Raw genomic sequence first — 15,407 nt, 5'->3', positions numbered from 1 at the left:
TTTCATAAACGTTACACGATGTACAGTTTTGCAGTGACGTTTAAGCCCATTATTTTCGGAAGTGATATTTTGGACCATTTTTAACCCCAAAGTGATATTTAGGGCCACCACCCGTAAAATACATCTCTATTTTCCAAAATATAAGCCCTTTTATTTTTTTCCGAGTATTTCCAAAATACAATTTTTTTTTACTTTTTACATGTATTTTAAAATGTATAAAAGTTATAGGTCTGTCTGCTTTTTTCAAAATATATTTTTTCTTAAATTAAAATTTAATATGTATACTTTTAAAATTAGAAAAATAATTTGCAAAGTTATCATTTTTATTTACCTAAACATACGCGTAAAAAATAATAAAACTTGTATTTTAGGACGGAGAAAATAGTAATATGTATGATATATGAGCTCATGATTAAAAGAGTGTTGAAAACATATCAGAATTTTTAAAAATTGTTTGATAAATTATAAATCGTACCTCAATCGAATAAGTCCGATTTATGAAATGTGTACCACGTTAGTTAACCAAATTAATATGTCGACGTCCTTTGTTAAAAAGCAAAAGATAAAAAATAAATACAACGTTGTCGAATGATATAATCATACACCTGACCCTCACCCAATCTTATCCCTCCAAAAGAACCAGTCCAAACTCCATCTCACACGTGTGCATCTGCATGTCCCCCATCTCACACGTGTCACCACCTCCATACTCCTCTCTCCCATTCTTTACTAACACCTCCCTAAGTTACACCCTTCATTCCATTCTCTCTCTCTCCCAAATCTCTCTCCCATAACACCTCCTAAATTACACCCTTCATTCCATTCTCTCTCTCCCATCTCTCTCTCTCTCTTTCTCTCTCTCCCGTCTCTCTCTCAAAATGGCTGATCGGAACACAGTCATGGTATCTCAAAGACCACCCCGCTCGGGCCCCACTCAAGCCAACGAGTTTCTACGTAAGCTCCACGAACATGCACCGAACTCAAGCCAGCTCGTAGGGTTCTTAACACTTGTTATCTCGGGCGCAATCTTGTTGTTTCTCACGGGCCTAACAATAACGGCTACGGTGCTAGGGTTGATTTTCTTTACGCCGTTGATTTTGATCTCGAGTCCTATATGGGTCCCGGTGGGGACCGTTTTGTTCATTGCCATTTCCGGGTTTTTGTCTGTTTGCGGGTTCGGAGTCGGGTCGGTTGCCGCGGTGTCGTGGATTTATAGGTATTTTAGCGGGATGCATCCGGTCGGGTCGGATCGGGTTGATTACGCGAGGAGTCGGATTGTGGATACGGCTAGTCATGTTAAGGATTATGCACGAGAGTATGGTGGGTATTTGCATAGCAAAGTTAAGGATGCTGCTCCGGGTGCTTGATGGGTCAGGTCGGGTCGGGTCGGGTCAATTTTCCGTAAGAAGTGTGCTGTGTCATGATCCGGGTCGGTTCGGGTATTAAGCCGATTTGGTACTAACGTGATGAATCTCGTTTTGGATTAGTGATGTGGTTTGCAATTTAATTTTAAATGTTGACTTTAGTGTATTAGATCTTTGAGTCGTGTAAGCAAACTTTTTTAAGTGTTAATCGTTTCTAAATTTGCGTTTTTTCAATTGTTTTTTCATTTAATTGATGTTGGTATATGAGTGTGACTTTGATTTTGGTGGATTAGATTACATCAAAGTTGTGACTGATTTGTTGAATGACATTTTCGAGAAATGTAGATACTTTTTGCCCCCTCCCCTCCCCGGATGAAATGTATTAAGAATCTAATGGGACGGGGAATTGTTGCATTCCGACCCAATTGAAATGCAATAAGAATCTATTGGAACGGAGGAAGTGTTATAATGTAACTGTATATGATGCATAAATTCGTGTTCCAATGGTTGATTAACATGTCTATTCGTGTTTTATTGTTGGTAGTAGATTAGATCTATAATAACTTTAGAAGAATTTGAGACTATGGAGTGACAAGTTACGGTATTGAAGCTCAACACAATGGCACAATGAGGGGTATTGACAATGGCACAGTGAGGGGTATTGTGCAACTCTATCAAGTTGCAAGGAGTGACAATTAGGGGTGAGTTTTCGGTAATTCGGGAACCGAACCGAAATATTATTTGGTAAAGGAGGAAAATCATAATCGATCAGTGAACCGAAATAATTTCAGTTATTTACCGAACCAAATTAATTGTTTCGATTAAAACCGAAAACCGAATTACAAGAAAATTGAATTTTAAGATAAGAATTTTGCTATTTTTATTGAACAATTAATGATCTGGTTCTCCATGTTAACGGAAATTAAACCTTGACAATTATCTTTTTCAAAATATGTAGGAAAAAAGAGATGAAAATATCATCACTAGCAAAATAGCGGATAGATAACTCATAATTGAACTTAAAAAAAGACCTGGGTTAGCAAAATAAGAAAAATAATAAAATATAATACATATATTTATATATTTATAAATATATAAATATATATTATAATATATATTTCGGTAATTCGGTTATTTCGGTAAAAAAACTGAAAAAACCGAAATACCGAATAACACAAAATATCATAACCAAATTAAAAACCAAATTATTTTGGTTCGGTAACCGAACCGAATTATTTCAATAATTTCGGTTCGGTATTCGGTTAACCGAACCTAATGCTCAGCCGTAGTGACAATGCCGTGTAGCTATATTTTCAAGAGTTGTAAAAGTAGTACTCCATTATCCGTCTCGCTTGGTGAACCAGGGCTTAATACATATTTTCGTTTCGTGTCGTGTATCTAGATTGAAAGCCTGAATCCAACATTAATTTTATTCGTGTTTTTTTGTGTGACACGTTCGTGTACCAAATTTTTGAATCGAAACATTAATTATTCGTGTTATTTCGTATCGTGTTTATAGGTCGTATATCGGTATTGTCATGTCAGGTCTAATTTTAACGCTCTTATTAAATATAGTTGCATAATTTTTTTAAAATAAAAATATAATGTTTAAATTTAATAAAAAAATAAAAAATTTAAATATGAATTATAGAACTATAACTTATAAATACCTTAATATACGTGTACGTGTTAAGCATGTGAAAAAAATACGATAAAACGAAATTAGTAATAAATTATAGGCCCAAGACCAAACATATTCAGTTTCTTTTGTTGTTCATATATCTGCCATTTCTTATTTGGGCCACTGTTGGTACCTGGATCACTATTTGGGCCTAGCTATGTTTAGACTCCTTATAGGAAATCAGGAAGGTGAAAACATTGACCAGCTTCTGGCGGTACTTCAAAAATCGTCAGAGTGAACTTCACATGGACCATTTCAAATATTTATTTCAGAAGTAGGTACAAAATTATTTACATATTTTCTTCTTTTAGTCATATATCGCACACCTGTTTTGTCTTTGACAAGGTTCAAAATATTAACATCTCTTAAAGGAAGCGAGGGTACATGTGATATTTGGTACATCGTATAATAAGCACAGGGTCTGGTTGAGTATTTGCGTATTATAATTAGGTATAAGAAAATAGTTTTTTATTACTCCCTCTGTCTCAAAATGTTTTTTCTATTTTGAATTTTTTACTGTTCATGGTAAACGATTGACTACTAATTTACGTCTAATCTATAAGATCAAACATAATCACGAGTGATTTTGTTGGATTCATATTTATAAGTACTTTAATGCAATGAAATCTTTATATTTAATATTAATACGAAATTAAAGATATTAACAATCATAAGTGTGCATTGACAAACATATTTAACACAAACAAAAAACGTTTTTAGGGACGGAGAGAGTAGTACGTTGCCTGAACGGTGAATTGGGCAGAAGTAGTTAATGTTCTTTGTAAACTTGAATTTTTAATAAAAAAAAATTTAGTTTGCATGAGGATTGCTCTCTACTTCATGAAGGTATAGTCAAGTTACTTTCAACTAATATTGGACAAGGTCAAAGGTCAAAACATCAAAGTAGGATATACACATAGTGTATCATTAATAAAAGCTACAAGACTTCACAAGTTTTTGATTTGGTCATATCTTTTAAAATTGGATAGAGTTCATTATTTTGACTTCACTCATCTGAGTTCATCACAGTTTGACATTAACAATTTTTGACTTCTTCCGTTTCTGTGAAGATAAACAATTAGTCAGCAGTGTTACCGATTTCGGAAATCGGAACTATTCGGTTGAAATACCGATTTACGATTTATCGGACAATTTTTGAAAAATCGGATAATTTATCGGCGATTTATCGAATATCGGTCAAACCGGACAAATATTTTTGACCGATTTTTGAGCGATTTATCGGCGATTTTGAAAAATCGGCCGATTTCTATAACAGAGTTAGTCAGTAGTATAACAGAATGTTTGTTCTTTTTGTTAAATTTCTTAAAATATAAAATAATTTTTATAGATATAAATTATATTTGACATATTATCATTTTACACATTACAGGTATATATGATACCAAGATCTAAATTGATAATAAATTACTTGTTTACCGAAATCATGGTTATAGAAATCGGCAGATTTTTAAAAAATCGTCAATAAATCGCTCTAAATGAATAAAAAAATATTTATTCGATTTGACCAATTTAGGATAAATTATCGAAAAATCATTCAATTTTTTTAAAAATATCTAATAAATCGTAAATTACTCTTTCAATTAAATATTTTCAATTTCCGAAATATATAACAATGACAGCTAAGTAGAATTTTGAAAAGAAAGACTCGTTCTCCACCAGTGTCAACTCCGAAGAAAGTAAATATTTGATGTAAAATTTGGACAATGACACTTCGAATAAAAATGTCAAAGATGGGCGCTAATACGCAAAACGGACCAATTCTGTTTGAAATATTTGTTTCATTTAATTATTATTATTATTATTATATTATTATTAATTAATACCAGATAATATATACTCCCTCCGTCCCTCCCAAATGTTTACATTTGGGTGGGGCGCGGAGTTTAAGAAAAATGATAAAGTAGTGGAGAAAAGTTGAAAAAATGAGTAAAGTAGTGGGACCGATTAATATTATATGTATAAAGTGGGTATAGTGGAGGAAAATAGTGGATATAGTTAATTAAAAAATTATAAAAACTTTACTATTTTTGGAAAGTTTTGAAATGTAAACAATTGGAAGGGACATCCCAAAAAGGAAAGTGTAAACAAATGGGAGGGACTGAGGGAGTACTTTAATTCAATGCGTCCATGTCATAACATGTTGCTAGAAGATTTAGTCCTAAAAAATTGACCCCTGACATATTACGCCATTATATAAAATAAATTAAAAGACTTTTTTTTTGTTACTACATATGAAACATGTTAAGAAATATATTCGACCTAAGAAATATTAATAAAAATGAAATATAAAATCTACGTTTGATTGCATTTGCATGTGATTACGATTACATTATCACCAAACTGTTGATGGCATATACTCCCTCCGTCCCTCCCAAATGTTTACATTTGGGTGGGCCGCGGAGTTTAAGAAAAATGATAAAGTATTGGAGAAAAGTTGAAAAAATGAGTAAAGTATTGGAATCGATTAATATTATATGTATAAAGTGGTTATAGTGGAGGAAAATAGTGGATGTAGTTAATTTAAAAATTATAAAAACTTTATTATTTTTGGAAAGTTTTGAAATGTAAATAATTGGATGGCACATCCCAAAAAGGAAAGTGTAAACAAATGAGAGGGAAGAGGGAGTAATGGTTAATATTTTTACTAGTAGCTTCCCTCCATTAATATATCATAAAATCATGGGGCTAGCAAGTCATGCATCAAGTCCGCTATTTATCCGACAATGAACGGGGCGGATCAAGAATTTAAATTTTTGGGAACACTGACAATATTTTATAAATATATTTTTATACTTTTTAATTTTCGGTAGGCACTTTAATATATTTTTAAAAAAATACTGATAAAAAACATAAAATTTTATTTTAGGGGAATATGTGTTCTCCCGTGTTACTGTTGTGATTAAACTCTTATACGGTGTGGGAAATTAAAAATCCGGCTAATGAAATGTACATGTATAATTAATTAATAAAAACAAAACTCATTTACGTGAAAACAATCTTGAATTAAGTAAACATAATTAATCGTTGGATCCGCAAAAAAATTCTTGTAGCGATCTCTTCCCGCTAATGCAAATATCATCATTCGACCTACAACAAATTCTACACATCTATATGAGGCTGTCTAATGCAGGGGTTATTCAAATAAAAAGAACCTTATATTATAAACTAGAAACTAGCCTAATTCATTTTAATTATAATGGCACAACCCATTAAATCAATCCCAGTTACATACTAAAAAATACACGTTTGATATATATACAACATCACTATATATCACCAACACAAACCCATGCTACATTTCTGATTACCATCTTGATCTTCCATTACAATTAGTCAATCAATTCCACCACCTCCAATCTACTTTCGACATCATCTTCGATCTACCTCCGTCAATCCGCTTTTAGGAATCATTAAATCATATCCTATACCTATAAATGATTGTTCTGATGTATCATGGAAATTCTTTGAAAGGCAAGAATCAAAAAAATTTATGTGGTGGAACAAAATATCTCTCATTTCCCCCTCAAATATATTATTATTTTTGGTTTCCAAGGAAATGTTGTTATGTTGTCTCGAGGGGTGCACCAATCCCTCGAATCAGGGAAGTATTCAATGTCTGCCCCCTCCGCCCTGACGTATCTAAGACATAGTTCGTGGCATACGATCGAAGAAAGCTGGGCGGAAAGCTCAGACGACCGCCGCCCCCCCCCCCACAAGGTACATCTCCGCCACCATCACCTAACACTAAACTTTCTGATCCATCTTCAATCATTGTTTATATTACAGAAATCACTTACTTGTATAATATGAAATGATGAAAATGATCGGAGTTGAATGTACAGGACGCAAATGTGTTTGTGAGTGGAGTTTTGAACGATTACTATGACATAGGAGGGGAGATACATGAAATATAAAATCATCGATAATTATTAATAACAACCACCAATTTTTAATAAAACTCATCAAGTCTGAAATTTAAACATGACATATGAATACAAATACTAAATTTTATGAAATAAATCACCAGATCTACACCTTAGTCACTAAATCGTACGACGACAATCACTAATTTTTATAACACAAATCACCAACTAATATTATTAAAATTACCAAATACTATATATATACTTTATCATATATTTTCTACATAGGTTGATTATATCGTCAATCTTGTTGATCAGAAAAGTTAGTGATTAATGAAACTATAGGTATATTTCATTTATTAAGAAGGAGAAGTGAAAAATGTGAGTTGGTAGGTTTGATCGGAGATGAAGGACGGATAACGGGGGAAATAGGTGGAAAGTTGGGGAGAGAGATACAGTAGTGGACCACTTGTCGAGCAGGGGCGGTGTAAAATAGAAATGTAAATATGTTATTTTTGAATGGTTTCCCATTTTTATTTTAAGTTTGGTGATATGGATAAAAAATATATCATAAAGACACATAAAATGTCGCATTAACTACATTTGGAATTTTTGTCTAAAGCCCAAATAAAAACGGTCCAGGTCATCAAAACCCACGACCAGAAGTCGTCGAGACCCACGACCAGAAATCGTCAAGGTCCATGACCAGATGACGTCTAGGTCCACGACCAGAGGTCGTCGAGGTCCACGAACAGTAGACCCAATACAGCTGAAAGGCTAGAGACACGACGTCCAACATGGACACTAACTCCTACCAGGAATGATGTAGAATCCACTGCCTTATAGTAACCCTAATTACTATCTAAGTTGGAGACTTGTCCACCGAGTCTTCCCACACAAGTCTAATCATCGACTCACCTCTATATAAAGGGCTTTACTTGTCAAACGAAAACTACGTTTTGGCTTAATTCTTGAGTAAGCCACTACGTCCTTGGTTTGCCATCATCGCCATATCCCGATGGCATCTTCAAGAACTACGTTTTTTACTTAATTTTCTAAAACACAAAAATACGTAGACATCCTGCGAGGATAGCCAATCCACGACCACAAGCGCAACCACTAAAATTCGAAACTCACAAACCCTAGTATTAAATACTAACAAATTCTAATTTTTATTACATAACATTTGGTACCATCTGTGGGAAAAAAACATCAATCATGATTAACACACGGAGCAGAAGTAATGGTGAAACTAGCTGTTCAATCCTTACGACAAGGGTACACAGAATAAAAAAATAAAAAAATAATTTTTTCTATAATTTATATATCTTATTCTAATACTAAATAACAAATATGAATATTCAATTTCTATAATTTATATATTTGGAATTTAGTTGTTACTATCCTGTAAAATTTAATTATCCAGTGTATTTTCCATCCATTAATTTTTTTCATATGTGATTAATGTACTTCATATACTAAACGGGTAAATACGAATTTATTAGTTCTGAATTAGTGTCAACAAAAAATGATAAAAATTTGGGCCGGTTCAAGTTTAAAATTTTGCCACAAAAATACGAAAATACACACATAACGAATATACGCGTACATGACCTATAATTATAATTAATATATTCTACGTCACAAATAGAGTACTATATCATTTTCTCCGAATGCAAAGCAAAATTTACTTTGATATCATTCGAAAGTTTTGTACACATTCAGAAGCACTGATAAACAATAAATAAACTACACCGCCATCTTTCCTTAACCTACACCTTTCTTGCAACACAACCTAATCAACATTTTTAACCTAACCAATGCAGTAAAAAAACACAACCAACGTTAAACAAAAAACTACCAACTAAATTTTACCAACCGAGTCGACTCTTCTCTTTCTCCGACTTATAAGCAAAACTCGGCAACGGACTCGCTCTCGGAGACCTCATCGGAGCCTCACTCAATTTATTTCCGTCACTATCGTAATATATCACTCCCGAAAAATCCAACGGCTCGCATTTATCTCCCATCAGTATCGTCCTCCGCCATACGCCGCCGTCTTCATCGTCACCTTTCTTTAGTTCACCGTTCTTTTTCTGCCGGAAAATAATAGCTCTGTGACTGATCGTTGCTATAACTTTCTTAGGTGCAATCTTTTTCGAGGTTTTGGTAGCGTGTTTGCTGCAAATAATCCAGAGTGAGATGACTGAGCTGAGAATCCCGGCGGCGAGTTTTGTTGACGCGCCGCTGGTGGGTTTTTCTGGCGCCGGAGAGATTTTTGTATTCATCGGAGATTTCATTTTTGTAATTTTAAGAGGGAGATTAAATGTTTTGATGAGTGTGAAAAATGAAAGCTGGGGGTGATTTTATAGTGAGGTTAGTGACCGGTTATAGCCGGTTTCTAGGTTACTTGTTAGAAGTGATTTATGACCTGATCTTTGTGAAATTATTTGGTCTACTAATAATAAGTCAATATTGTGATTTTTATAGTTGTTTATTATATTTATGACCTAGGAGACTTTGAAATTTGAATCTTTCTTTACCTCTTTGAAAATGAAAAATGATTTTTTGTGATAAAAAAAAATGAAAAATGATTTTTTAGCATTTTGACTTTATTTTTTGATGGAGAATGATAGAAATCTCGAAAATTTGTTTGAAAATAAGTATAAAATGATAAATAATAATATTCGATTTATAATGATTTTTATAAAATGATGAACACATCTGCATGCATATCCATCCATAAATCATAAATAGCCTTGTGTCATTCGAAAGTTATTTTAGAACCGATTTGGTACTCTTAATATTACTAACTTACGGTCAGTGCGATGCACGGGTGTTGATTAATATTTATATATTTTCATTTTTATTTTTTATAATTTTATTAAAATGTTATATAAATAATTAAATACTACATAATGATTATATAATTATAATTTCATTGTGCATAATTTCAAGTTAGGTACAAATATTATAAATAGTATATGATCTATGAGATTTTATTCATAAATAATAATATAAATATTTGTTGTTGGTAAGATTTGAACCTGATAACTCATATGTATCTTTATAAATAATAATATAACTATTTGTTGTTGACGAAATTCGAACCTGAAAACCTGTGAAGTGTGGCTTTTTAGTATTTGAATCTAACGACTCTGATTATTTGATTAAAAATATCCGACGGCCGTGATAGAAAAATATGACCCGTTAATTAATGTATAGATATAGATGGTTTCAACAAAAAAAAAACAAATCCGCAAAAATATGAAAATATTATTACATTAAGGTTGAAAGTATTCAAAATAACCCGACCCGAAGTAATGAATATATATAATCTCGTCGAGTATGACCGAGGTCTCCACTAGCAAAATCGTAAAGCATGTTGAACCGAAAGAATACTGAAATTTTAACTAATTTAGGGGGCATCGCAATCTTTAAAGTTTGTCAACGAAAAACGGTTAAATTTCACAAATTAAGGGTTGTACAATTTCACATTTGAGCAAACGTATTAGAAACCGGAGACGTATCAGAAAAACTTGTGATCATAATGACATTGATAAATGATGCATAACCAATTAAATAATTGTTAAAAAAGTATTAGTCTTGTTTTAACCTTCCTCTACTAATTTAAGATTTTAGTACGAGTGATTACTTAACATGATATCAAAACTCTTAGATTTGGGTTCGATTCCTCACACCCCAATTATTTTAAATTAAATATTTGTTGTTGATATTGATATTGGTATTAGTTATATATGTTATTGTCAATCGTAGCAAAAAATATCGTACGATTGAGGGGAGTATTAAAGAGTATAAGATTATGGCCATGTACGTGTACGGGCTTATAAGTTCCTTATAACTTATAAGCCCGTATGTACTTATTTCGGACTGTTTGTCGACCCAACTTATAAGTCGAATTTATAACTTATAAAGTGATAAGTTGAATGTTAGTAATCACGTATTTTTTTCTCAACTTATTTTGATTTTTCACTTTTTTATTAGTTTTAGTTTTTAAATATATGTTTTTAAATCCTAAGTTAATTTAAAAATCATGAATTAAGATAATAATATTTAAAAATTATTTATTTTTGTTCATTTAAGTTAAAAAAAATTCTGAATTATAAGTAAAATTAACCAAACCCTTACATAACTTATAAGTATTTATCTATTTATCAATTTTAAATCCCTTATTAATTTTAAGTCATAAGTTACTCCCCTTTCTTTTTTTGCGGACCAAATAGACGTGAAAATTTTAAAATTTCCCAAACGGGCACTATGTTCGGGACTTTTTGTACTACCTTAAGATTTTAGTATCGTAATTGGTCGAGACACTCAGAAATTATTTTTAATTAAAAGAAACGAATAAATAGAGACAGATAAGTAATGAATCAAAGTAAAATTATAGATTGAATGAGTGTGATTAGATAAAGATAATTCTTTACGAGATTTATTTAAGCATAAATATAAATTTGCAAGGTTATAAGTTCGTTTTTTAATGCATGCCCCGGGAACCTTTTTGAGGTCAATGTGTGTGTTGCTGAATCAAACAAAGAGGTCCACTTTTAAGAAGGAAGATGAAATTAGAAATACAGCAGATTGAGGGCTTTATGCCTTGCACATTTTCTTGTGTTCACATAAGTTACATATATAAACCATGGTAGGTTACAGATAGATTGTCCAACTCTGCAGGAATTATAATGAAAAGCCTGCAAAATTAGATCAATATTAATTATGTCCATTGCTTTTCAACCATATTATTTACATGTACCACACTATAACTGTAAACCAATTAATTATGAAAAAAGCAGCTTGGAAAAGAAAAGGAAAGGATTGTGATCACCAGTTGAAAATATTCTAGATTTCTGTGTTGTTATTTTAATCAAAAGTATAACATACATTTACTCTTATGTAAATATTAATTTTTTTATATTAAATTATATATTTCTGTGTTGTTATCTTTATTAAAGGTGATGTTTTATTTATTATTTAAACTTTGCTTCTTTAACGATAACTTGCAAAAAAAGAAATGAGTTTTTTTTTGTTGAGTAAAGTGGTGTAAATTTCGTTTGTTGTGAAATTTATTTTAGGAAAACCTTAGTTATCTTGGTAACTAGAAACTTACAAGAAAACACATCCACAACAATAACACTCCATCCATGAAACTTACTTTAATTTATTTATATCTGGCAGTCTAAAGAAAATTAGACCCACTAAGGATTAATACCCACAAAAAATTGATGCAGTGATCAAATACTCGATATTTTTTAATTCCTTAAATATTATCCGAACTCAGATTATTGGTGCAAACACTTAGATTCGATTCTGTTCTCAATATTTTTATAATTAATCATGAATACAAAGGATAAATTTATATATTCAAAAAAATTGCATTTTTTATTCGCTTTCTCACCCGTAAATGGTCTCTCTCGAGTGAGGAAAAGTGTTGGAATATTTCCTAATAATTATATGGAGTGAAATAAAAGGTAGAATAAAGAAAAAAATAAATATCATAGAGCATAAGTCACTACTGGAAATTCGGTTAAATCCGATGATCAATGAATTAAGCTAAATTCAAGTGAAAGCCATTTGGTCATATTTAAGTAAATTGGTCGAAAATAGTCTTCCACTCTAAAGAAAATCACGTCCACAAAAGATTAAAGCAGTAATCGAATATTTAATTCCTTGAAATGCTATTAAAACTGATCAGATTACGGATACAAGCACTTAGATTCGATCCCGCTTTCAATGGCATATCATTATGCATTTGTGAACAAATTTATACATCCTGAAAATATTCATTCTTATCCATCCTTTACGCTGTGTTTGGTTCAACGGAGGGGAGGGGAGGAATTTTAAAAGAGGGAAGGGAAGGGAAGGGAGGGGAGGGGAGGGGAGGGGAGGGGAGGGATATAATATTAATTCTATTTTGTTGAAGGAAGGGAGGGGAGAGGAATTAATTCATTTTTATGTTTAGTACAGGAGGGGAAGGGAGGGGTTTATAATTAAAATTACACATAAGTCCTTTAGAATATATGTAAGTGTTAAGAAGGTGTAAGGTCATTTTTGTCAATAAAATTTCTCCCCTCCAAAAAACCCCAAATTGGGAGGAAACAAAATAAGACTAATAAGGGATTTTGGACCCCTTCATTTCCCTCCCCTCCCCTCTTAAAATATGAACCAAACACATTTTTTATTGTAGGAACCCTCCCCTCCCCTCTATTTTCTTCCAACCAAACAGGGGCTTAATCTATAAATGAACTCTCTCGAGTAAGGGAGATTGTTATAATATTTCTAATCATTATATGGAGTGAAGTAAAAGGAAGAGTAAAAAAAATATCATAGAGCATGAGTCATTACATGAAATTCGGTTAAATCCGATCAAAATAAGTGATAAATCCAGCTAAATTCAACTGAAAGCAGTTTGATCGTATTTAAGTAATTGGTCGAAAATAATCTGCCAGTCGAATATATCACTTAATCGTCAAAAAATATTTAATATATAGACGTAGCACAATATATAATTATTTATTGAGCATTAGATTCAAGATAGCTTAGAATATTAATCATATCAATTTTTAGTACTAATCTTTAGAGGGGTTTATTAAGTCAAAAATGGGTTTGACAAACAGTAGCTGAGTACTCCTAAATAGGAATTTGGTAGCAAAAGAAATATGCACTTCATGAAAACTCTCAAGTTCTTAACCATATAGTATGCTAATTATATATTGAAGTTTGGAATAAATGTACAATAATTAAACATCCTGTATATTACTCCCTCCGTCCCAAAATACAAGTCCCCTTGACTTTTTACATGTACTTTAAGGTGTATAAAAGTCATAATTCCACATACTTTTTTTCTAAAATTTCTTTTTTTGAATTAAAATTTAATACGTACTCCCTCTGTTTTTTATTATATGACGTTTGACTTTTGTGCACACACTTCTAAGTTCTTTGAACACACAGATAAAATAATATTTTTTAAAATTTTCTTTAGTTATGTATTTGTATTCACAAAAAGAAAAAATTAAAAATTATTATTCTAACTATGCGGTCAAAACACTTAGAAATGTGTGCACAAAAGTCAAACGTCATATAATAAAAAACAGAGGGAGTATATTTTTATTCAGAATAAGAAAATTTGAAAAATGATTTGTGAACCTATCATTTTTATTCACCTTAAAATACTCCTAGAAAGTCGAAGGGACCTGTAGTATTCTACAAGCTACTTGAACTTTGCATTGGGCTAAGGGCCTCATGCTCCAACCCCTCCTTCTACATTGGGCTTTCCATTATGGGCTTTTGAACTCAATTTTTTTTATAATATCTGGGACTAAGCTTTGAAGGCCTCTGATTAAAATCATTGGGCTGTTGACATCTCTTTTAAAATTCTCTCCCTCTCCAAAGAAATCAAACAAAGGTCCAGGTTCATGAATTTGAGTTAAAAACTTATGCTGTAATCTGTATTTTCAAGATAAAAAAATTATTTTATACCTATTTATGTTCTTTATTTACGTTTTTTTGCTTCCGTTATAACACCTATTAATGATGATAATAAAAAAATCGGGATTCGCTGATGGTTTGTCAACCATTGCATGTTATGAACGGGCTCACCCTAACTCATTATGCATGCTTGTGAAATTCCAAGACAAAGTAGGAGTTGGATTTTAAATGAATTAATAGGTATGACAGAAGTTCATATATTTATGAAGACTCAAATGAAGTTCATGTAATTTGGGTTTTCCAGAAATATTGGCAGATAATTTATTTATGTAATATTACGTGCATTTGTATTCATTATTGCTTGAAAGAAAGTAATCTCCCACATCTGAGTGTACTGAGTAGTGCTGCCAATAATCTTTCTCAACTCCTATGATTATAACCACTACATTGACAATATGCAAACTTGTTATTATATTAATTACATATTTTCTCCACCTATCCAAATCAATATTTCTAGAAGAAACAATTTTGGTTGATTTTTTTTTAAATTTTGAACCCGGTAACTTCAATTTCTGGCTACGCCCCTGGTTGTATGCCAGAAATTTATCATTAAAAAAATTTAAAAATCGAGACTGTTACAATAATAGACAGGATAATTCATCTTAATCAATGTTCCTCAAGATTTAAACATGCAATAAGAAGTTACTCGTAAAATTTGTTGCGAAAAAACAAAAAGAAGCTGCTAATGATGTTATATTGCTTACTCTGGTGACAAATTAAACAAGAACATCAAAACAAAAATCTAAAGAATGTATATATAGACCTCAATGGTGCAATGGATTAGGACCGCTAGGTACGAGCCGTTTATCGATACCATAGAGAGGATCGATCTCTATATGATCCGGGGCGGAATGACGACGATGATGATGGTGGTGGTGGTGGTGGTGGTGGTGGTGGTGGTGATGGTGATGCTGAAATGACGAAAAATCGAACTTTTTCGATAGTAATCTCCGGTTCTGCAGGAGGTTCTGATCG

General features: G+C 32.0%; 2 protein-coding genes across 2 annotated transcripts; one reads left to right on the top strand and one right to left on the bottom strand.

Annotated features, from left to right (window-relative positions):
- Positions 1-747: 747 nt before the first annotated feature.
- Positions 748-1,656, top strand: LOC141670444 (oleosin G). Its single transcript, XM_074476284.1, has one exon. It carries the CDS (start codon positions 879-881, stop codon positions 1,365-1,367), a length of 489 nt encoding a protein of 162 aa, XP_074332385.1. The 5' UTR covers positions 748-878; the 3' UTR covers positions 1,368-1,656.
- Positions 1,657-8,800: 7,144 nt separating this feature from the next.
- Positions 8,801-9,229, bottom strand: LOC141674936 (uncharacterized). Its single transcript, XM_074481636.1, has one exon. The coding sequence runs from the start codon at positions 9,227-9,229 to the stop codon at positions 8,801-8,803; it is 429 nt and encodes a 142-aa protein (XP_074337737.1).
- Positions 9,230-15,407: the final 6,178 nt, after the last annotated feature.

The sequence above is a fragment of the Apium graveolens genome, chromosome 7, assembly GCF_009905375.1.
Source record: "Apium graveolens cultivar Ventura chromosome 7, ASM990537v1, whole genome shotgun sequence".
NCBI classification, from domain to species: Eukaryota; Viridiplantae; Streptophyta; class Magnoliopsida; order Apiales; family Apiaceae; genus Apium; species Apium graveolens.
The sequence above is the reverse complement of the archived record's forward strand: the minus strand, read 5'-3'. Positions and strand labels throughout refer to the sequence as shown.